We start from the raw sequence: 26,327 nt of genomic DNA on the forward strand, positions 1-26,327 counted from the left end.
CAGTTTCCTTATCTGTAAAATAGGAATAACTTAATAAAATATAATGTATTCTAACTTTGTTGTGATGATAAAATGAGACAATATTTGTAAAGCACTTTGCAAACCTTCAAATCCCATATAAATTGTGATGCTGGTAGTAATAGTAGTAGTACTAGTACTAGTACTAGTAATTGTAGTAGTAGTAATAGTAGATCCCCAACCACTTAACTAAGCAACCTGGGTTCTGAGACAAATCACAAATTTGGTCCATGGAGATTTTCCAGGAACCAGTTTAGAACAACTGAATCAAAATCTCCACTTGGTGGCCTATTATCTCTGTTAATTTCTGTTTCTTCAACCTCAATTAAAGCAATTTTCTGCATCTTTTGGGACATCGTTAGTTTACTGTAAGCCTTAGACTGACTGTGACCTCTTCCCAAATTTCTTAACCATATAAAGTAAAAGTAAGTCTATTATTTTTATGTTCTTGATTTTTACTAAACATAACAATACTTTCCTGAATGTGGAATAATTGACCTATGAAAAGCCCCATACCTTCCTTCCATGGTATAGGAGTCCAGATTTTAGTTAGAAGACACATCTGTTGCTACCAGTCACCAAGACTTCCTCTGGATATTTAGGCATACATAGGCTGATACATTTCTTCAAATAAGTCCCCAATAAAAGAAAGAAAAGAAATAATGTTTCCTACTAGCATTCCTTTTTGTAGCATTACAGGATTCATGGAATCAGGAAAAGGAGCTGATTTGAGTGATTTGAACCCCTGTGCTTCAGTAGAGGTCAGTATCCATGATACTAAATACTAGATAATAAGAGTAAATCACGGATACCAAGTTTTAGCAAATTGCCTGTGCTTTCAAATCATACCATATAATGACCTTTAAAGGTTTTTGCAGTTAAAGATAGATGAACTTACTCCAAATCTGGATTTTAGCACATATAGAAGAATTATGGGAAATGCTTAAACAGGTATAGTTTGGATATCATATATTAGGTGTTGTTTTTTTTCAAAGAGGATCATTTTGAACTGGATTTCACTGAGAGAGGGCTTGGTAAGGTTACCTAACTCACTTTCCCCTAGAGTCATCTGGATCAAGTACCCAGATATAGTTTAGAAGGACAAGAGATGACTCTGGATGTGATGGGAGACCTAGGTCTTTTTAAACTAAGGTTTTTAACAAGTCTCAGTGCTAGGCCAATCCATTTGGTTATTAAGATTAGGTAACAATTGAGGCAAAGAATGGCCTCTTTCACCTAATCAAAAAAAAAAAAAAAAAAAAAAAAAAAAAAAAACCCAGAAACTAACTAAATAAATACATGAATCTGGGAGTGGAAGACCCTCAGGATTTATGACCCAAACAGAAATGATTGCAATTGTTTTTCTTGCTTTTTCTATATTCATTTTATTAATTATTTCTTACAATAGAGAAATATTCCATAATCTGCTTCATTTTAATTATTGTCAATATTATTATATGTTCCTAAAGAAGTAGCTGTGGGTTTTTTTCCCCATAGTAAGTAAAACAGTTAAATTTACTACATTTTCTCTTCCTCTAATGATGGGATATTTATTGCCTTTCTAGAGAAAAGATGTGGATTATTTGAATGATTCTCTTATTGTACTCCCTTGATGTAAATAGACTGATCAAAATTAAATTTAAATAGTGGAGTTTTTTTTCATATTTATTCAGTGAAATTATATGTTTCCTTTTATTTAAAAAAAAGTTTTGTTCTTCATTGAATTCTTAACCTGATAATTTATCATGTTTTGAAAGGTGATCCTGGGATCACAGTCTATTCTAGTACAGTATAATCTTAGCATAGTTCTATCAAAGTAGAAAGACATTCAAAGATATTTCTTGGTGACAGATTATGTTATTGAAAAGCCAAACTAGCCACAAACCCTGAGTCTCATCTCCAAAAGTGTGGTTATTAGAAAATGATTATTTGAATTCAAGGTAATAAAGATTACCTACTAAACTGACTTTTAAGTGGGAGTGTTCTTTAATTCAGTGAAGAAAAAATCTACATTGATGCAATTTCAGATATTTTGTAGTATTTCTTTGAAAAGTTTGTGGATTTCTCCAAAGACCTAAAACTGAAAGGATCTTTAAAGGTAATTGAACTCAAGTTTCTTGTTTTACAGATGAGGAAACTAAGGTCCTGAAAGATTAAGTGACTTTTTCATTAATTATTGAAATTCCCCAAGAGGCATCTGAGGTAAAAGGCATTCTTTAAGAATGCCAGATGTCTCCCATCATCATTATATCCATTTTAGCCTGAAATAGCATGTCACAAACTGAGTTACCAATCTGTTGGCCTCTTGGATAATTTTATCTTTATGAAAAATCACCAAACTCTGAAGTAGGAAAACTTTTTAATATCACAAAAGAGGGCTTTTTATTGAGTTTTCACTCTTCCCAGAGTAGTGAATTTTCCTCACACAAAATATGTAAAATTCTTTTGAGAATAATTAACATTTGCTATTAAATTTCTTTTAAATGAAAACTATTTCATTTAGATATAATTATACCATAGATCTAGACCATGGCATTCTCCATTCATGAATGTTGCACAGGCTAGTAAAACCATGATAATATACTAGATTGTCATTCTTCTTTGTTCCTTTTCTAGGAACACAATCTAAGTTATCTGGCCCCCTCAGGGGGTTCCCAACTTTTTAGATTTTCTTAATAGCAATGCAGTCTTTCTACCAGACTTATTGGCTTTATTCTATCCAAAATCCTAGGGAAAAAAATCCTTGCCTTAAAGCCTACTCTTTAAATGGGCTTAGTGTAGAAAAACTCATTGGTATTTTATTTCATTAATTATATACCTTAAGAGTTACCCATGGGCTACATTTTCAATCCCTGCACTGAAGCTCTCTTAGCTTTCTTGATCCTTAGTTTATTGAGTTTGAAAGAAATAAGCACAATGTATATTTCTGATTTGACATTTCCTTTCTGAAATTCTCCTTGCTTTTACTGGCAGGTCTTTTATTTATTTTTGTTTTGTGTGTAATGGGCATAATCTTTTTGCTCTAGGATAATTTAAATGAAATACCATCTGGTGAAAGAGAAATGAACTGAGTAAATAATTTCTTTACTATTTACCCTACATCATGTAATAGAGAGTATCTCTATCTCTTATTAAACTAATATTTTTTATTGATTGTTGAGTTCTAGTAAAAAGTATGCAATTTACTATAGATATTTCCTTAGAAATGTATGCCATACTTCCAAGGTGAACTTGAAATTTCACAACTATTTACATATAACCTTATAAAGTGGGAAAATGAGTAATGAGAGTCTTCAGCGTTTGCCTATATTATGGGGATTGAAGCTTTTAAAAAAAATTTATGAGGTTAGTGTACAATACTGCCGTATGCCTAGTAATTTTAAATATGAATGGAAATTTCCATTTGTATTAGGAATGTGATTGGGGAAATACAAAGATACAAAGCTATAAAGCACTAGAAAAGATGTGCTATTGTAAAACTAATGATGGAAATTTCTCGGCTTTATCATATCAGATATTATCATAGATTGTACTGGAGTTAAGAAATGCTGAATACTGAATTCTTATTTTCATTCCTATTGATTATAATAGTCATTGACAGTCATATAGCATTAATGAGAAACTAATGAAAATACTAAAATCCTTGAGCTGTCTCCATAGTTTTTCTCCATAGTATTTTTCCAAACATTCCATAAATATTTATTTCCTTTTGATAAAAAATATTGAACATTAACTGAAAACTATAATAGTGATGCTTTTGAGGACTGTACAAATAAATGCAATTTTATATTATTCAAGTAATTTGAAAAAGAAATGCAGAAAAGAAAGATATAGAAATTGGCCATGTAATAAATTGATCCAACAAACTAAATATTATTAAATTCAAAATAAACAAGGTATATTGTGTTTATATGCAATTATATTTCTTTGAAATCATTTGTTTCCCTAATACAAAAACAAATGAAATATTACAAAGATTCATTTCATGATATAATTTTTGATTTTTTTTATTTTTGAAATATTATTAACAAATATCATAGGTGCATGCTCCAGAATTCCAACCTCAGATTATTGTTTCTTGGACAATTCTAATTGTACATTCTGTAAACTTCTCAAATTCAAAATGGCCAAAGTAAAACTAATTTATGTTTCATTCAAAAAAACCTCATTATGTCTTTATAACAGTCCTATTTCTCTTGAAGGCAGTATTATCTTTTTCATCATCCACTTATCAAATCATTTTCCAAATCATGTCATTTGTGGCTATATGATATTTCCAATCTGTTCCCTCATTTTCAGTCACATAAACACCATCCTAGTTTGACTCTCATCACCTCTGTCCTGAACTATTCCAATAGTTTTCTTTTCTTTTCTTTTTATTAAAGCCTTTTATTTCCAAAACATATACAAAGATAATTTTCACTATTGACCACTGTAAAAACTTGTGTTTCAATTTCCCCATTCCCCCTACCCTCTCTCCTAGATGGCAAGTAATCCAATATATGTGAAACATGGTAAAAATATATATAAATCCAATACAGGCATATGCATTTATACAATTGTCTTGTTGCACAAGACGAATCATATCAATATAGAAAAAATCGGAAAGAAAATAAAATTCAAGCAAGCAACAACAAAAGAAGTGAAAATACTATGTTGTAATTCATGCTCAGTTCCCACAGTCCTCTCTCTGAGTATAGATGGTTCTCATATTCCCAAAATTATTGGAACTGGCCTGAATTGTCTCATTGTTGAGAAGAAGCAAATCCATCAGAATTGACCATCACATAATCTTGTCATTGCCATGGACAGTAAAATCCTAGTTTTGCCATTTCATTTAACATCAATTCATGTAATTCTGTCCAAGCCTCTCTAAAAATCATCCTGCTGATCATTTCTTATAAAACAATAATATTCCATAACATTCATATACCATAATTTATTCAGCCATTATCCATCTGATGGACATCCACTCAGTTTTCAGTTTCTTGTCACTACAAAAAGGGCTGCCACAAACATTTTTGCACATACGGGTTCCTCTTTTAAGTTTTTTGTAATATAAGCCCAGTAGAAACACTGCTAGATCAAAGGCTATGCACAGTTTAGTTTGATTACCTTTTTAGCATAGTTCTAAACTGCTCTCCAGAATGGCTGGATCCATTCACAATTCCACCAACAATGTATTAGTGTCCCAGTTTTCCCGCATCTCCTACAACATTCATCATTATTTTTCCCTATCATCTTAGCCAATCTGAGAGGTATGTGGTGGTACCTCAGAGTTGTTAAATGTAAAAATATTTTCTTAATTTATTGCTCCCCTTCTAATCTTGTCCACTTTAGTTTTGTTTGTACAAAATTTTTTTAACTTAATATAATCAAAATTATCCATTTGGTATTTAATAATGGGTTCCAGTTCTTCTTTGGCTACAAATTCCTTTTTTCTCCACAGATCTGAGAGATAAACTCTCCTTTGTTGTTGTTGTTGTTGTTGTTGTTGTTGTTGTTTTTAATTTGCTCGTAATATCACACTTTATGTCTAAACCATGAACCCATTTAGACCTTATCTTAGTTATGTGGTGTTAGGTGTGGGTCAAGACCTAGTTTCTGCCATACTAGTTTCCAATTTTCCCAGCAGTTTTTGTCAAATAGTGAGTTCTTATCCCAAAAGCTGGGGTCTTTGGGTTTGTCAAATTGTAGATTGTGATAGTCATCAACTATTTTGTCTGTGAATCTAACCTTTTTTACTGATCAACTATTGTATTTCTTAGCCAGTACCAAATGGTTTTGATGACTGCTGCTTTATAATAGTTTTAGATATGGTACAGACCTATTTTTTTTTAATTTAATTCCTTGAAATTCTTGACTTTTTGTTCTTCCAGATGAACTTTGCTATTATTTTTTCTAGATCTGTTAAATAATTTCTTGGGAATTTGATTGGTATGGAACTAAATAAGTAGATTAACTTAGTATTGCTTTTTTTTAATATATTGGGTTGGCCTATCCATGAGCATTTGATATTTTTCAAATTGATTAGACCTGACTTTATTTGTGTGGAAAGTGTTTCATAGCTTTGTTCATATAGTTCCTGATTTTCACTTGGCAGATAAATCCCCAAATAACTTATACTATTGACAGTTATTTTAAATGCAATTTCCCTTTGGATCTCTTGCTGCTGGACTTTATTGGTAATATATAAAAATGCTGATGACTTATGTGGATTTATTTTGTATCCTGCAAATTTGCTAAAGTTATAATTGTTTCTAGTAGTTTTTTAGTTGATTCTTTAGGGATCTCTAATAATGCCATCATATCATTTGCAAAGAGTGATAATTTGATTTTCTTATTACCTACTCTAATTCCTTTTGAAGAAGGGACCCTGAAACTCTAAAAATTCTTGAAGGAGAAAATCTCCTTCAACTTGGCCTCAGTGAGGGACCCCGCCTGAAGGAAACAAGACAAACAGTTTCATTCTGTTATCTAGATGGGTCTTATTCAGTCCTGAGCAAAAAAATTCCAACCCTATTCAATTAAAGATCTTCTATTCAATTTTATTCAAATTCCAGCTAAAGCTGAAACCCAGCTTGTACATGAGCCAACTTGGGACTCCACCCACTAGCCTCCTGACCTGCTCTGCTCAGGCTGTATCAGCCCCCACCAAGACACTCAATATAATAGCTTCCATCAACTAAAGTCTTTGCAGATGGACCTTGGTAGCCCCCTTTGCTGCCAGGACATTCTGTCCACTGAGAACTGCATTCTCAGTGCAAAACTCCATTTTCCGTAGATCTGCCACTATAGAAGTCAGTCTCTTGGTAAACTGATTTCTGTCTAACAATAAGCTTTCATTTTGCAACGAATAATTCAGGAACGAGTGAATTCTTTTCCTCCTAAAACCTGCGGCCAATTTAAAGGGGATTCTTAACAACTGTCTTGTAGCCACTAATCTAGACCACTCAAACAGCATCACTTTCATCTCTTTTTCTTCTCTTATTACCAAAATTAACGTTTCTAATACAATATTGAATAGTGATGATGATAGTGGGTAACCTTGTTTCTTCAATAGCTTTGTATTTGGTCTTCTAATCTCCATTTTCTCCACCCTCCAATCCAAATTCCACATAGTTGTGACAATTATTTGTTAAAATCACAGGTCTGACCATGTCACTTCCCTCATCAAGAAGACCTGGTGGCTTCCTTCTATTTTTAGAATCACAAACAAACTTCTTACTTTGGCTTTTAAAGCCTTTCAAAATTTGGATCTAAGAACCTTCCTAAATCTATTTTAAACTATTATTTTTTTTCCCATTTTACAAAATATAATTTTCTTCCTATTGAAATGAAAGAAAAATGAAGAAAAAACAAAAGAGAAACAATAACAACAACAAAAATCTTTTGATTCTTATGTAAACTTAGTCAAACAAAACAAATTCCTGTTGTTCATGTTCAGAATGCTTTTTCTCATTCTGCATTTTAATCCATTTACTCTCTGTATGTGGTGAGTAGTGTTCTTCACCCATCCAGTTTAACAAGTGCTCTTACAATTCCCAACTTCTGTTTTACCTGATAGAATTCTATGCATAAGATTCCTACAGAGCACTTTGTCTCCTCACACTTTTCCCTTGGAAGTAGCTAATGTGTTCAGTTTGGGAATTACACCCTGGCTAAGAGTTGTCCTGTTGGTAAATGAGTAAAACTCATCATCTCTTTCTTGCCCTGGGCCATGTTTCATTTTCAATTTACTTTTCTGCTCAGGATATTTTGCCTTCTGTCCTGGCAACATTCTTAGGTTCCTTCTCTCAATTTCTTCTCCCATTAAGATATTATTTGTGATCCTCACTACCTCTAGAACCTTTCCAATATAGGAATTAAGCACAAGAGATAAACAATTTCAGCTGTTTATACAAGTTAGGGCACTAATAACACTAAGTTAAAAACCCAATGACAAGACTACACAAACAGACTCATAGAACTGAAACATTCAGTTCTATACCTTCCCTTCCACCTCAGCACTATGGAAATCCCAAAGACAGAAGCTTACTTAAATTACAACAGTAATTTGCCAACAGAATGTACTCACAGAATAAAAGATACTAGAATAGGGTATGTTGCGTTTCACTTTTGAGATAAAAAGCCCTCCTGTCCAGTCGATACCAGATCTGTCCCCAAAAGTAATTTGGAACAGATATGGAGGCTGGTGAATTATATGAAGTATCCACTTTGATGACTTTGAGCTATAACATCAGGGAAACATTCATGGAAGGAGAGGTTGTCAGGAAGCAAGTAATAGGGGAAAATATGGGAAATTTAATATGAAGTTACCAAAAGTCTTGAGGAAGAAAATTCAAAGACCTTGAGCATAAACATAAAAAACAGCTGTGAAAATATTAATAATGTTAGAGATTATGACCACCACAGTTGAAATAAGAGTTCATCCATGAACAAATATTGCAAGAAAAAATAAAATCTATTAGCACCTGATAAAGCAGAAAAAAAGCACAAAATCACATCAGAATATTCTGAATAATTTGAGAAAGGGAGAGAAAAAGAGAAATAGACAGACAGATAGAGACAGAGAGACAGAAAGAGACAGAGAGAGACTAATTTAATGTTATTTCTCTTCAGGAGCATGTAAGCTCCTAGAGGGCAGAGGCTTTTCATTTTTTGCATTTGTCTTTCTAGTTCTTAGCTCCCAGTGTTTAATACATTATTAAATAAATAAATGGTGGTTATTAACACAATAATAATGATAAAAATTTGTATAATATTTTATAGTTTATAAAATTATTTTCTCTTAAGAATGCTCTGAATAAAATTGTGTATAATTTAGGAACATTGATCTGGAAGAAAATCACAGAATAATGTGGGGTGTTGGGGAAGAACATTAATCATTTTCTTTGAGTATTAAAAGTAACTCATTAATATTTGCATTTCAGGCCAAGCTACTTCTTCCTGTTTTTTATTTTTTCGTATTCATTAGAAATGCCTGACTGCAAAAATCCCTTTATTCTATAGCACCAGCCTTGTATATTATCCCCATTTAATTTTCATTGATTGTATTGTTTACTCATCTTATTAGTGTTGAAACAACTTTTGATTTCCTACAAAGAATATTCAAAAGAAGTGTGAAATAGAAAACAAATCATGAACTGATGGTGTAGATGTCTAACTACTACAGCAGCAGAAACAACAGCAACAATAACAACATATACTACTACTATTACTACTATTACTACTACTACTACTACTACAACAATGGTTTTTCCTTTTTTTGTATTCAGGTTGTCCTAATACCAGCTCTGACTACGAATGTAAAAATCCTTTTGGTGGTTTTCAAGGATGCATGAGACAGATTTCCATTAGCAACAAAGTTGTGGATCTGATTTCAGTACAACAGAGCATCTTTGGGAATTTCAGTGACCTTCAGATAGACTTATGTGGCCTAATAGACAGGTAAAAGCAGTCTTATATCTTTATTTTGCAAGAGTTTTTTTTTTGTTTGTTTGTTTGTTTTTTTTACATATTTGAGGGTAGATAAAAGAACTTAATGGAAAGAAATGCAAGTATTTGTTTTCATTTGTTATAATTTAAAGTGGAATAGTGATGAATATCAAAAATAAGAAAATAAGACTTCGGTTGGATTTTAAAAAAAAATAAGAGAATCCCAAACATTTATGTCAACAAAGTAAATATAAAATGAATTATGAATAATACTATTGTAATTATAATGGCATTATATTATATACTAAGTATTAAAAATGTTAAGGAAACAAGTCTCTCTAAAACTGCATTTAAGTAGTTTTCTGGGTAATATAGTGTTTTTATTGATATTTTACCTTTGCAAGTTTATATATTATCCTCACTCTATGATAATTAATAGTTTATATAGAGGTCTTATCTATTCAAGTTCTAAAAAGGGTAGGATTGCCATTTCATTTCCATTAAAGATAATTCATAATATGGGAATACCTGTTGTTATACTATGCTAATATGAAATTTCAGCACCCAATTATTATTCCTCCTCATTCTCCTACTTTCATGTTTCCTACAGTAATAAGATTTTCATGAAAATCAAAAGTATAGCTGCCTTAGGCAAATGTTAGGGGACACTGAGAGAAAAGTCATATGTAGTATGAGGAGTGCTCAAGTGGATTCAATAGAGAAAGCAAGATACTGTTACTAGATTATAAAAGATTTGGGGACAAAACACAAAGGTGAGTTCAAAGTTAGGTTATTTTTCAATAGTGTTGCATTTAAGAGTATAATTTTGAAATATTTTAAATGAAAACACTCAAACTTTTATGAAAATCAAGCTTATATTTTTTAAAGGAATCATATAGTGAGAATAAAACATCAACACAGTATATTATTACTTTTTAAAAATACATTTGTATGCATATGAAAAACTCAGTCAAAAAAGGGAAATAACATGTTCCAAAGTTCAAAGCACTGCTATAATCTCTTAAAGCTTACAACTACATTAAGACTTTGGGGATATCAAATACTATAACACATTTTTATGTTAAGTCAATTAAAGTTGTCCTACTTAACTTGTATGTTAAAGATTTTTAACTTTGATAACATTAAAGACAAGCAAGTTACAAATCATTTTGTTAACATTTAAATTTGTACATATATACATATACTCATATATAGATTATTTTAAAATTTTCTACAAGAATCAGTATTAAATATTCTTAGGTATATGATTGTAGTGTGATGCTCTCAGAAATTGATATGCCTTTCATTTGAAAGAAAAATTCAAAATTTTAACTTGAAAGAGAGCTAATTTAGTCAATCATTATAAATATTATCTATTATCTAATTAATTATTATGTTTAACATGTATAAATATCTATCAATAATGTGATTTTGTGCTACTGTTCTGGCAAGAAGAATTACCAATCACTTTTACTTGCTATTAACCATTTTTAGTGCCATACACACCCAATATGTCACTAAACTTTATAGATTAGGGTATTACTCCCAAATATTTTCTTTGGATCTTCAATATTAGTTCCCCTTATAATTTGCTCATTGCCTAAAGGAATCTCTTTGTAAGTATTTTCAGTTCTTTGGAATGTTGTAAAAAATAAACTAGGAATTCCTCATCATCTCTTTATTTTCTTTTGTGCACTTCATAGTATTTTTTTTCCCAATTTCATGTAAAGAGTTTTTAGCATTCATTGTTCTTCACATGTACACTATTTTCAAACATATTTTCCTAATTTTTTATGTTATACAAGAAAAATCAGACTAAAAGGGAAACAAACAACAGCCACAAAAAAAAAAAAAAAAAAAGCATAAGACAAAAAAATAAACATTAAAAAAAGATGAAAATACTGTTCTTCAATCTGCATTCAGTTTCCACAATTCTCTTTCTGGATGCAGATGACACTTTCCATCCCTTGTTGGGCTTATCTTGGATCACTGCATTTCTGAGAAGATCTAAGTTTGTCATAGTTGATGATTACATAATCTTGTTTCACCATTCGTTTGTAAGATGTTGGGTTGTTACAAAATTTTCTCCTTTCTTCCCTTTCCTCCTCTTACCCAAGAAAACAAGCATTCTGATTCTCTCTCTCTCTTTCTCTATCTGTTTCTCTGTCTCTTTGTTTCTGTTTGTATTTATCTCTGTCTATGTCTCTCTCTGCTTCTCCCTCTTAGACACACACATACACACACACACACACACACACACACACACACACACACACACACAGAGAGAGAAAGAGAGAGAGAGATCCCAGTCTTCTAATTTTCTTATTTTAGCTGCATTCTCAGTGCATATTCTTAGCAATGCCTATGGTTAAAAGTCTATGACAATTTCTGGCTTAAGAGAAAAAGTAAAAGTATAAATAGTGAAAGGTCAACACACTTTAAAGAAATAGACTTTTCTTTTACCCAAGGGAAAATATTTCAGTTTCTGATCTACTCCCATGCCCCAGAAAGAGGGAAATAGAGAGTTGAAATAGAGAAATGAAATGAAGAATCATTGCATTGGGCTCTGCACTGGAGGGTATATGTGTGTCTGCATGTATGTATGTGTATGTGTATGTTTTTGTGTGTGGGTATGCTAGTATTCAGTTAATGCTGAATACCTTCTGCTTTTGCATAACTTATACTTAATCTACCTATACATAGATTACTACATCTAATCATGGATCTTTTCCCAACTTTTGCTTCCTAATCTACAATTCTCCATGTATAAGCTCAGAAGGTTTCTCTTCTTCTCCTCCCCATAATCCATTTGAATGGGATCATGTATTTTGTCAAGCAATATGCCCCATTAGTCACAGGACTAAGTGATTTGGCAAAGATACAAAAGGAAAATCCGGTTGTGCAGTTGTCAATAGAGCACATAAGTAGAAAGTTAAGTATAGAATCCATTGTTGTTTAAGAGAAAAATGTACAATATCCATGACTCATCAAGGTTTAGAAGTAATGTAATCCTGGATTCTTGAGGTCAATGAGCAAAAACTCTAATAAGTTCTAATAAGCAGTTGTTCAGTTGTTTCAGTCATGTTTCACTCACTTTTTGTGACCCACTTTGGGGATTCCAGATCATTTTATAGAGGAGGAAACCTCATTTTATTGATGCAAATAGGATTAGGTAACTTGCATAAGTAAACTAGCTGTGTGTGACACAGCTAGTAAATATCTGAGGCTAGATTTTAACCAGGTCCAGGTTTTTCATTTGTTGCACCAATTAGCTGCTCCTTTAAGAAATTCAAAGAGTTTCAAATATGCTTTTGTTTATAGACTGTCTACTATAGAAAGATCTAACATTACAAAAGGTTATTTATAAAAAAAAAATCTTTGACCTAGAAGACTAACAAAATAGATAAAAATACAAAAATTATTTCAATCTTTGTGGCTATATGCTATATCTGCAGGGATGGTTGAAGAAAAATGAAAAAAAGGAAAGTGGGTGTTTTTAATAACATTTTTTACATATATAAAATATGAATTTATGAGATATTCATCCAATAATTAGTATATAGACTACTGGACAAAGTAAACAATTTCCATATTGACCTTATTGTTATTAATAGAGATGAAGTATATATAAGCTTCCACTAAAAGCAAAGATGGCTCACAGATTTTCCCAGGGACAGAGAAAAAAGTAATTATGAGAGCTGATTTAATCTCATTCATCAGAAGAAGAGACACAAGTTCATAGGATCTGTCATTATCATTTGCCTTACAAGATCCATGTTCAATATAATATGCAAGTACACTGTTATAGTTACAACCTACATGTTAATATGTATTGCAGAAAAACTCAAGATATTCTCAAATTTTATATTTTTTTATTGGAATATAAATGTAGGCAGAAGGATATTTGTGGATTTTCTTGGCAAAGATAGTAGAAGAGTTTGCCATTTCCTTCTCAGACAAAGAATTTAGGCAAACAGAATTTAGTGACTTACCTAAGTCACATAATTGTCTGAAGCCATATGTGAATTCAGGAAAATGAGTCTTCCTGATTCTAAGTCCAGTGCTCTAACCACTGTGCACCTAACTACCTAATTCTTTGGAAGCCTTATGTCTATATAGTGTTATCACAAGTATCTAGGTGGGAAGGGAATTAAATGGCATCACATAAACAAAAACAAAAATGATTATATCTTAATGAATGGAAAATGACTATTAACAGATAGATAATTCATTTTGGAATTATCTTTTTTTTAGTTATATCAAAAGCTCAAAGTGCAACAATCTCCATCACATTAGAAGAAATAATAGAGAAGAAATTATTTATACATCAATCAGTTACAAAACAAATTTAATTAAGCTAGTGGTCTCCTTTTAATGAAGATCTATAAACAAAAACATTTTTGATCATGTAACTTCATGCTTGTTTATATATTATTATATTATAGTGTCATTATCATCATATTATTCACACACTACTCTACTTATTTTTATGCACATTATAAAGCTTACACAAAAATTTGAAAGCTAATAAAGAATGTTATAGAGGAAACAATCAATCCAAAAATTAATAGGGAGTTACTGGAGTTTATTCATTGAGGGGGAAATATTTACTGCTGAACTTTAGGACAATCGTTTTGACAGTTATGTGAAGGTGTTCACCCTTCATTCTTGAAGAGAACCAGTGATATAAGGAAGATGATGTCTTGACTTGCAAGTGAATTGAATTTAAATAAGGCAGAAGAGTATAGAATCATCAACCTATCTCCTCCAGAAGTATTGCTGTTCAGTGGCAAAACATAGGTCAAGGTAGTAATAGCCCTGGATACAGTGGGAGATTTTGGCCTTTTTAAGCTAAGGTCTTTTCCAGGTCTCAACTATCAGTGGCAATGCCCACTCAGTAATTAAAGGCAAAATATGGCCTAGTTTTATTTCAGAAAAGAACATAAAAAATCATGTGGAGAAGTGGGAGTGGAAAATGGCAATTCAATAGCCCCTAATCTTTTGATGGAACTAGTTTGCCATAATAATACAGGATTATGGCTTGAGTTAGGTGTTGGCCTTGTGATTAGAGAGAAAAGGAAAGATATAAGATATAAAAATTACAAAATTTGCTAATTAGTTTAATATATGGGATAAAGTTATAGCTAAGTGGGGTGGGGAGTGTGCTAGAAAAATTATAGGGAATTTTAGAAATTTGGTGGGTTATAGGTACAAGATGTAATGCTATTACAACCCATATCTGCTTACTCAATCTGTGTGACTTATATTAACCCACCTATAATAAAAAGGAAGAAGTGCTGTTATTTTAATGGCCATAGATCACAGAGCTAACTTCATTACTCAGGGACAGCTCCCATATTCAAGAGGTGATCTGGGAAAAACTACTTCCCAGAGGCAAACAGGGTTTAGGGACTTACCCACATCACATAATTGTCTGAGGCCAGACAAATTTTATAAAGTTATGAGTGTTATGTGAGGAGGGTAATTAAATTTCCAGAGGCATTTGAACTGTGAGATGGGTGAGCAGTTATTAAAATATATCTACTCTGGGGAGAGAAAACCCAACAAGAAAGGAGAGATATTGGATAAGATATTGGTTTTAGAGAAATGGGCTCTCTAGCTATCACTAGCAATCACACTGAGGTGAAATGTTATCCATCTTCTTACCTTGCAATAGGTTAATAACACAATCTTTGCATTGGATCATGAACTCCACAGAATCATACTGTGGTTCCCCAGGGAACCACAAGAGATACTCTGTTTAAAGAGTCCAGTTGACTCTTAGAAATGGAAAATGGACAATTATTAGAAATTATTACTAATTATTTTCAGGGCAGCTAGGTGATACAGTAGATACAGGGGTGGACCTGGAGTTAGAGTGACCCTGACTTCAAATCCAACCACAGATACTAGTTGCATGACCCCAGACAACATATTAACCTGTGTTTGCCTCAGTTTCCTCCTCAGTGCAATGGGAATAATGGGAATATCTATCTCCCCAGGCTGTTGTGAAGAACAAATAAGATAATACTTGTAAGGCATTTAGCATTTGCCTGTCACATAGTAAGTGCTATATAAATGTTTCTTGCTATTATTTTATGTGGAAGATTAATTAATTTAAACAATTAAAACAAAGGCTAACTAAAAAAGCTAAAAAATTTCTTCACTCACTAAATACAATCTCAATGCCAAGCCAAGAAAAAATATAGCTAGAGGCTAGAACAGTTTAAGAACAAACTTATTTGTGAACCATTACAAAGAAAAACAAGAGGAGATTAGAAACATTATTAGCAAAAACAAAAAGAAAACAAAAAACCCAAACCCAAACCCAACATCAAAAGGGTTAGAAGGGAAAACAAGCTTCCAGAAATCTTGGCATGAGGCAGAACTGAGACAGAATACTCATGAAATGAGAACAAATAGAATTGAAATTGAACTGATTTTTTTTTTTTTATAGCTACTGACTCATTAATTTGATAATGGAGTGATCATAATTTTCCATCTACATAGACTATATACTCCATATATTATACAGGAAACTGTAAATGACAGTTAAGGAGAATGTAACAACTACACCTAACCAAATATACACAGAAGATAAAAGGTAGCCAATACTACTTAAAGATAATGCACTGTTTTCATAGTCATTCTGAATTAAGCTGGATACTTAGACCAATTAGTCCAGTCTCTCACTCCAGGTAAGAAAACTGAAACTTAATGAGGTGAAATGTAGAAATTAACATCATTTAAGTAGCAAGTAGTATAATGAGGGTTCTTAGATTACATTCAAATGTATCATTAATAAAAACATGTGGAATAAACTTTTATCATGATTTTTCTACATATATTGATGTAGAGAGGGAAAACATTTAAAAAGTAACATATATAAATATATAATATCAATTGTGTAAAAATGTGATACTTGTCTTTATGGGGGGCAAAAGATTATAATTAAAATATCCTTAACAAATGCAAAACACATTGAAAGATGCAACAAAAGAGCGACTTTAATCCTCTTATCAATAGCAAATAAAGAATATGTTCATAGGTATCTTTTGGAACACATTCTTTTGAAATAGTTGAAGCTAGAGACTCTCTAAAACAGTCAATTTTTCTACATACTCATGTTTTAGGATGATATGGTGATTACACTAAACCTTAGAATAGTATAGGACTTCTTTAATGAATTCCTTTTAGTTGCTTTCTTACTATTCTTTCACTTATCTTTGAAATGAACTCTTGTTAACAACTGGGTCCGTCAGTTTAAAATTTTAAACTGTTTAAACTTTTAAAGACTATTCTTCTTTATAGAGAAAACTGAAACTAAAACTTCTCTTTATCAATTTTTATGGTTCATGCCACCCCTAGTAACAATTTAAGAAGTGCATTTGGAATTCAGAAGAGAGATACTAAATGTACCAACTTTCTTATAAAACATAATAAAAATCCTTTAGCATTTATGAAGAAGGAGCTTGGAATATTGTCATCAATAAAAGGACTTGTGTTTGAGTCACAGATATGGCAAAAAAATAGCAGTGCAGCTACTCAAAAGTCACATATCAGGATTCTCAGTTTTTCTCTCCATAAAATACAGACAACAATATTTACAGTAATTATTTTTATGGTGGTTTTAAAGAAAGCATTTTGTAAAAAAGAAGCCTATGTAAATAAGAACTATTGTTATTAATATAAAACAATGAATCATGTTAGTGATTACATATACTTCAATAGTGTTATCAAATAATGTTACAAAGGTGAATGGTATTTGCCCTCCATTATTCCCATCATTTTGTACTGCTTTTTGGATGGAAGAGGAAGAATGTCAGACCTGTGAATTTTATTTGTGTAGAAAACTCCAAATGTAATACAAATGCCCAGTTTATCTAAAATTGATAGCCATAGTGATTCACTTAAGGCTTTAAGAGATTAAACTATTATGTGTCAGAAATAGCACTTTGAAAGTCAGAATGAAATATCCCTCTATAACCATTTGGTATCCTTTTTCTATCCTTCATAATATTATTATTTTTGTGAGGCAATTAAGGAATGACGTGACTTCCCCAAAGTTGCACAGCTGGTACGTGTCAAGTGTCTCAGGCAAGATATGAATTCAGGTCTCCCAATTTCAGGGTTCAGTCTCTATTCACTACACTAATTCACTGAGCATGTTTTATCATTAATATTATTTTTTAATAGTGTGTCAGCAATCATATTTGTGGGTTTATTTTCTTTTGCTTATTACATAATAATCTTCTCCATATTTAAACTTACTCAAAATAGTCAAGTATTTTTCTATTATTTACTCTGCTATCCTACGCTTAAATTTTCTCATAGCTGTGTTTGTTGTACCTTTTCTTTTTTTTAAGAATTTTTGAGAATTATTTTATTTGTTAAACAATCAATTTAGAAATTGATTGTTGATTTTCTCTGTCTCATCTTAAGGCACCTAAGCCCTATAGTGAATAGGATGCCAAATTTGGAGTCAGGGACACCTGAGTTTATATCCTGACTCAGACTCTTATGAACTAAACAATTATCAGATTATCATTGAATCTGCTTCCTCATCTGCAGAATAGGGATAATTATAACACCTGTTGTGAAAATCAAATAAATGAATGTATATAAAGTCCTTTTCAAACTTTAAAATACCAAATAAATGCCATTTATTATTATTATCATGCCACTTATTATTATTATTCCACTCAGTTGTCTTCTATTCTTCTTCACTATCTTCTTTCAAATGTCATTAAGAAATCCATTTTTTTTTTTAAGCACCATAGTAAACTTAATGGCCTTAGCATTTTTGACATGTCATATAGATTCATGTCATTCCTTTTTGTATAGGTTTTGTATACCCTTTCTCCTCCCTCTCCTTCTATTCATTATTTTAAAAAGGAAGATTTTAAAGTTTTGTTAGGTTAAATTGTACTTTTAATTGTCTCCTAATGTGATGATTTGTAGGACTCTACTGTAGTTTAATTTTCATTCATTTCACCTAAGCATTCCGTTTTGTGGAAAACATTACAAAGACAAATTAGCATGAAGAAGGAATCAATGTAAGTAAAGATAATTTAAATCATTTGAGATTTGTGGATAAAAGTCCCTTTCTCTGTTAGCAATGAAAACCAGAATGAAAAGCCTTTAGAAGACAGGAGAAAAAAGGCAAATTAGTCATGTTATATACAATGATATATACGAAGGATATAAATACATAGATATAGTTACATTTGAAAATGTATCTATTCTGAGAACAAGTAGCCTAGCTTGGTGTCATAGTGAATAAAGTACTGGACATTGTCTCCAGAAGTCCTGTGTTTAAATATGCCCTCAAACACTATCTGGCTGATACTGAGCAAGTATTTTAACCTTTACCTCAATTTCCTTATTTGTAAGATAAGAATAATCATGATGCCTTCTTATCAGGAGTTTTGTGAGAATAAATGAGATATTTACTTTGCATACCTTAAGCTAATATAAATGCTAGCTATTTATTAGTTATTATCAAATCTAACATTAAGTATGTCAATAGAATTATTAATTATATATAGGAAATATATAAGTACATATAGACATATATCTTTATTGGCTTTACTTCTAATTTATAAAATTCAAATTAAAACTCTGAATAATGAGGTAAATGACAACTATTCCAGCTTGCAGTTTTGGAACAATATAGTTAAAGTAAAAAAAAAAAAATCACAGGTACTTATGAGAGATAAAAGGTTAAAATTTTAAACTATCCTCAGATGCACTAATGCAATTTGTTTAAATCATTTTCAAAGTCTGCAAAATAACATTATGACTGTCCATTTTATTATTTACTAAGTTCTCATTTTTTAAAGCTTATTTTTTTCTAGCCTCATTCCTCCTGTTAACCTACTATTGATTAGAAATATATATAAAAGAAAAATATGACTTTTGTTTGAAGCCCAACCTAAAGTAACCTTTTTGTTTTATCTTAGGAAATAGAAGAATCTCCATCTTTGGAGGTCATTCAAAATATAATAGATTTTCATCACATCAGTTTAACTGGTTTAATTGTAGTCAGCACTTTTGCTGCTTTTACTTCATCAAGGAGGGGAAGCTAATAAGTTAGAAATGCTGTCTAAAATTTCTCTCCTAAATTTTTATAGATGCAAATCTTCTCTGGTACATACCATCAATTTGATTTGGACTAAGTATGATCCTAATCATTTATCTAAGGTTATGGATTAATTGGTCATTCAAAATCCTTCTCCAGTATATGGAATTATATGAGTAGTCTTATTTTTTTCCTTCAAATCATGCAGTAATTGATAAAAGAATATCATTTATATACACATTTAACATAACAAAGCAGTATTCTATTCTTTGGGCAATTGATATTCCTGGTCATATATCCGATTAATTTTGTACCACTTATAGAAAGGATCCTCTGATAGCAAGAGAAGAAAGTGCAACTCTCAAAAATACATAATAATAAACAGATTTTTGATGACTTTATTAATATGTAGAGTAGCAGTATGATAAGGCAATCTTAGTGAGAGGCCCAAAGATTATTAGTCATGTTTAATTTCACTGGTTATAATATTATTGTCTCCCTTATACTCACATTAAAATAGTCATAGTCAATAAAGCCAGTTTAATTTTGATTACTGAATATGGGAAGATAGTAATTATATTGGCTTCTCCTTTTAGGTGTTTACCTAACTATTGTGAACATGGTGGTGAATGCTCACAATCATGGAACAGTTTCTATTGCAACTGTACAAATACTGGTTACATGGGAGCTACTTGTCATTACTGTAAGTCAAATATATTTGCTTATGCCTATTGGTGTCCCAATTGCTGTGGTTATCACTATCGTTTTCTGTATTATTCCCTTCTACATAATGTTGTGATAAGTGTTTATGTTTTAAAGAATGTGTTTGTACATGTCCATATGCTCTTGCTTGAACCCTAAAGTACATTCCATTGAATTCTTGCCTTCATTTTTTCATTTCATACTTTTCATTTATTTATTCATTCTTTCTTTCATTAAACATTTTCCTACTTACTACCTATGGATCCTTAAGTAAGTCATTTCAGTGGGTATCAGTCCATAAATTAAAGGGTGGACTAAATGAAACTTGAGGTCCCTTACAATTCTGAATGTATGATCTATGGCAACATTGGAAATGTAATAATAAATAAGATTTAATATCTGAACTCAAGGAGTTTACAAACAAAAAGGGCAAAATCACATATTTATCTCTATCTATCTATGTAAGCATAAAGCTCATTTAGTATATGTCAATAACTTTTACACAATAGAATAGCCCTAACTCGGGAAAAGACTCGAGTCCATTCAATCCAACCCCATCATTTTGCAAATAAGAAAACTGAGGACAAGGGAGAATAACTGACTATATAGAGACTATGTAAAATAGAATGTGAACACTAATGCTAAGAAATGATTTTTTGTTTGTTTACTTATCGGTTTGTTGTTTGGTTTGATGTAGTTAACTGCATTGTCATAGTAAATAGAGTCCATTTCGGAATCAGGAAAACTTGGGTTCATTTCTTGATTTAGACAAATGCTGGTTTTCTTACTATGGGCAACATCTCAATTCCACCAAGGAAAGATCTAAACCTTTAAATTCTTAATCTATGTTACTGGAAGGATTTTTCACAACACAACTCTTCCAAATAGGAATCATTGATTCTCAGGTTTGAATCTCTCCTCAAATCTATCTATCTGTCTGTCTGTCTGTCTGTCTTGTCTGTTTGTTTGTTTGACTGTCTATCTACCTAATATATTCAACTTTTTATTGTGCGTTAGAAGCTAAGAAGAAATTTTCTCAATAAAAAAAAGACCAGATATAATAGAAAATTCACTATTTTGGAGTCAGAAGAGCTACTTTTTATGACTCATGCAAGTCAATATTTTTTACCTTTAGTTTCCTTTCACATGATAATAACATTTACCATATGAAATTATTAGGATCTAGTGAGACAACATGTGTAACCTAGAGGGATATGTAAATGTGTGTTACTTATATAAGTATGATTATTGTTAATTTTAAATATTTGTTCTAATATTTTTGACCATTTGTGTAATTGTGGGCAATTTATTTAATACCTTTAGATCTATTCCCTCATTTGTTAATTGAAGGGATTCAACTAAGTTAACTTTCAGACTTTTTTTAGTTCTCATTCTTGCAAGCACTATGAAGTAACTGATGTATGTATTAACATTAACATCTTATACATTAACTTAATGGAATCATAGAGAGATATTGATACAGTCAAGATTACAGTTTATAAGTTTCATTTATATGATCCTTAAAGGTTTATAAAACATATTTCTCATTTTTTTAAAAGCTGGCAATATTATTAATGAATATATATTAATGGATATATTTAGGATACTGAAATTGATACATAAAAGAACTATCCAGTTGTTACAACAGCTAGTAATATCAGAGTTTTATTTGAATACAGTTTTTCTGACACATCTTTTGCTCATTCCTCCAGATCACATAGCCTACATTTAGTAGCAAAAAAAAAAAAAAAAAAAATGCACAGTACTATTATAACATACAATGAGGAAGAGGTCATTATTAATAAAGGAGAACAAGGAAAACCACTTGGAAAATGGTTAAGGCACCTTTCCCCTTCTCCTATAACAGTAAATCATACCTCAGTGCCTTTAAGAGAGGAATGCAAATTAATATCCTTAAAACCTCAAGTTGTATGTGCTTTATCTTTTTAATGAAAATTATATAAGTACTTTATAGAAAATTTATTTTCTCCAAAATAATTTTCAAGGTTTTCCAATAGTATTAATTGAATAGAGACCTTATCCATGAATCTGTGTGCTTTTATTTATCAGACTCTACATTGCTATTTGCCTTAATTGCTAAGGCTTATTTATTTAGTGTCTTCAACTGACTTTTCTTTTTCCCTCCAGACAGATAGTTCTGATAATTATTGATCTATAATTTAGTTTGATTCGATGATATAAAGCCTACTTCTTTCTATCTTTAATAAATTATTTCTCCTATGATCTCTCTGTTATTCTTCTGTTTTTCAATATGAATTGTTATATTTTTCTGATTCTTTAAAATATTTCTTTGGTAATTTAATATGGCAATATATCTGTAGAGCAATTGTAGATACTACACATGTTTTTTTCTTTTTTTTTCTTTTGACTCACACTTTCTTTTCAATTATAGATATTATTGAAAAATCCTTATTTGTATAAATTGGTGTTCTTTAAAAATGTTTGTTTATTCCTGGCAACTTGCTGAACTTTTAAAATTTATATTGCAAAATTGAACTTGGTGCCTATATTTCTGAGTAAAATTCAATCTGTCTATTGGCAACCAGTGAATTCTACTGTTTTGCAACTTGTTCTTTTTTTATATTACTTTTTTGCCGTTTTCTTTTGATTTCTTGGCATTCTGACATATTTCATTACATTTTCTGGAAGGATAGTTGTGTGTGTGTGTGTGTGTGTGTGTGTGTGTGTAACAGATTTATTTTATTTTATCTTTTCTCTAGAATCATCTAATGTTTTTACTTTTTGAATTATTTTTAGGTTGCACATGTACATTTAATTTTTGCATATTTATATATGAATCATGTTAGGAAAGAAAAATCAAAACAAAAGGAAAAACTAGATAAACAAACAGAAGAAAAAAAAAAGACATGAAAATAATGTGTTTCGATCTGTATTCAGTCTTCATTGTTCTCTCTCTCTGGGTGCAGATGGCTTTTCCATCCAAAGTTTATTGAAATTGTTTTGAATCACTGCATTGGTAAGAAGAACCAAGTCTATCATAGGTAATCATCACATGGTCTTACTGTTGCTGTGTTCATTGTTTGCCTGGTTCTGCTTGTTTTATTTAGCACCAGTTCATGTAAATCTTTCCAGCTTGGTCATTATTTCTTATAGAACAATTATTCTCCACTTGATGGGCATCCACTCATTTTCTAATTCTTTGCCACCATAAAAAGGGCTGCTATAAACATTTTTGTATATATGGGTTCTTTCCACTCTTTTATGATTCCTTTGGGATGTAGACCCAGTAATGGCACTATTGGCTCAAAAGGTATGCACAGTTTTATAGCTCTTTGGGAATAGTCCCAAATTTGGGAATGGTTGGATTAGTGAGGATAGCAATCATTAAAACAGTAATTCTATGCCCTGTGGTCAAGGTCAGCTGCCTGTTTTCCCCAGTTTTCTTGTCTTTTGATCTTGCTCCATATTTTCTTCTACCTTTGCATTTATTCTTTTCTTTGGCATATGATACACTTTTTTAGTTTGCTTTTTACTCCTTTTTATAAAGAGCCAATTCACTTATTTTTCTTTTTATGTTCTTTAAGATCTCTAATTTACATGATTGCATTTTCAGTAGATCAGTATTATTGAACTTCTTAACCACACTTAACATTTAACCAATTGTAATTGTTACAATTGCTTCATTTACTTTTTGGAGAATACAGTTATTTCTCTTTCCTCTTGAAGATTTCTTCTCATTTTTTAATTCATGTGTTTGACAATGAGATTTCTTTTTTTCTTATTCTATCTAGTTTTATCTGTAATCCCTTTAAGAATTCCTTTCCTTCTCCCTCTATTTTTTATTTTACTTCATTCAATGCCCTAATTCCTGGCTTGAAGTAATGAAAGACATTTGGATTTTGGATTTGGATTTAGACATAGTGATTTATCCAGCCCTCTTTATATGTATTCCCTTAATCATATCAGATTCAATATTCTTCCTCTTACCTTAACTGTCCTCCCTCATTCTCTCTATTGATTTAATTCTCTTCATCATTTCTTTTTCTAAGCTAAACTTTTTTCAATTAAGTATTTTTTCTCCTTTGTACTCCCTTCCCTCTCTTTCAAGGAAGGATTTAAGTACTATCTCTTTTATTAAGGGCTTTGACTCAATATTTCAAGTTATCTTTTCTTTTTACTCAAAACTTATGGTGTTTATTGTCTTTAGCTTTCATTTTAAGCATGCTTTTCTCCTTTTACATTATCTTGTGCATTATTTTTTTCATAAGGTCTTCAATAATGTTGATTATTGTAACCAGGATCTAAATATAATTGCAAATGAATATTGCTTGAAACCCAGGGCATCACAACTGGCCATTGAACTTTAATTTCCTAGTCTGTAAAATGAAACTCTTGTTTGACAGAAGCTCAAAATCCCCTTTTTGTTATTAAATTCTGTGATCCTATGGGAAAAAATGTGGCAGCATAAATATAGATCATAATTACTGGCCCAAATTTAATCTGATAAATGAATTAACTCTATTATACTATTGAAAATATATGACCAAAAGACCTAACTGTTTTCCCCAAAGTGTGATTTATTAGTAATAGTCTGAGGCAGAAGACAAGTGGTAGACTCAGTTATACTAGTATCATAAATCTAAAAACAGCTTTCACTGGTATAAAATTAGAGAACAAATGGAAAGCCAATCCATACAGTTCATATTTCTATTCAAGTGGATTTTAATTTGAACATTGATTTTATGCAATTTATATTACAAACCACTTGTGTTTAACACTTGTTCATAGTTAGAAATAAAGTTGTTTGTTTTATGATTCTTTTGTTAGAGGAAAATTTTTAAACTTCATAACCAATGAAAAACAGAAAAGGATGCCATTCAAATATGTCCTTTGTATATTATGAAAACATTCCTTTGGGCATAAGGAAACTGAGGAATAGGAGATCATTCACTAAAAGTAGAATGTGCCCTGAAGTAGCAACAAAATAACTTTTTCTATGAAAAGAAAGCTTTATTTTCTTTTGAATCTTCTGCATGAAATTCAATTCAGCAAATATATAAGTCCCTATTAAATGTCAAACACTATACATGACACTGGAGATATAAAAACAAACAGGAAAAAAATCCCTACCCTTAAGGAACTTATATGGAGGATACAAAGAAATAAATAAAAAGTCTACATGGAGATAAATAAAAACAAGGTACTAGGAGAAAGAAAGCACATACAACTAAGGGGATCTGAATATATTCCTCATAAAAAGTGACCTTAATCTAAGCCTTTAAGAAAATTTAGGATTTGAAAAGACAGAGGCAAGAGCAGAGTGCTTTCTAAGAGGAGGAGGGTACAGAGATAGACAATGAATTGGTGCATTCAGATAATATATAGCATAATATATATTTTGACTAGACTATGTGTTGTAATAATTATAATAGAAAAGTTCAAAGAGCTGAATCGTGCAGTATTTTAAAAAGCTGACTGAATAATCTGTATTTTTATTTTAAAATTAACAAGAAACCACTGACATTTTTGTTTTCTTTTATTTGGTTAAATGTTTTATTTTAAAGTTTTATATTGCCCTTTAAAAAATTATCACATTCATTTTTATTTATGTGCTGCCACTGTTTTTTCTCACCTATGGAGTCTTCCCTTTTAACAATATTTTAAGGGGAGAAAAGATTAAAAATACCACAAATATCAACCTCATAAGAAACTTAGCAAAGATTCTTATGCAGTAAGTACCTTGGTCAGATATATGTTTAAGGTTCTAGGGAATATTAAATTGATAACTGAAAAAAAAAGATAAATTAAACAAGGGAAGGACTGAAGAAGGGAAACCAATTAAAAATCTATTGCAGTCATCCAGGTAAGGAGAGATGAACACCTTAAGTAAGATAGTGACTATAGGAATAAAGAAGAGCAGAAGGATGAGATATGTAGTGGAAATGCAATCATTAAGATTTGGAAACAGATTATCTATGAGGAAATGTAGGAGAAAATAAAATAGAAGATTACTTTGAGATTATTGGATGATTGTACATATGAAATTTATAAAAAACAAAAAAAAAAATGAAAACTCCTGGATATAAGAATTTGAAAAGGGAGGGGG

At 31.1% G+C, this 26,327-nt stretch overlaps 1 protein-coding gene across 1 annotated transcript in view; it reads left to right on the forward strand.

Annotated features, from left to right (window-relative positions):
• Positions 1-26,327, forward strand: part of CNTNAP4 (contactin associated protein family member 4) — a 630,591-nt gene that overhangs the window by 455,272 nt on the left and 148,992 nt on the right. The window contains exons 10-11 of the mRNA XM_051996707.1: positions 9,297-9,468; positions 20,134-20,240. Coding sequence (XP_051852667.1) covers positions 9,297-9,468; positions 20,134-20,240 — 279 coding nt within the window. The remainder of the gene's footprint in view (positions 1-9,296; positions 9,469-20,133; positions 20,241-26,327) is intronic.

The sequence above is a fragment of the Antechinus flavipes genome, chromosome 1 (assembly GCF_016432865.1).
Source record: "Antechinus flavipes isolate AdamAnt ecotype Samford, QLD, Australia chromosome 1, AdamAnt_v2, whole genome shotgun sequence".
NCBI lineage: Eukaryota > Metazoa > Chordata > Mammalia > Dasyuromorphia > Dasyuridae > Antechinus > Antechinus flavipes.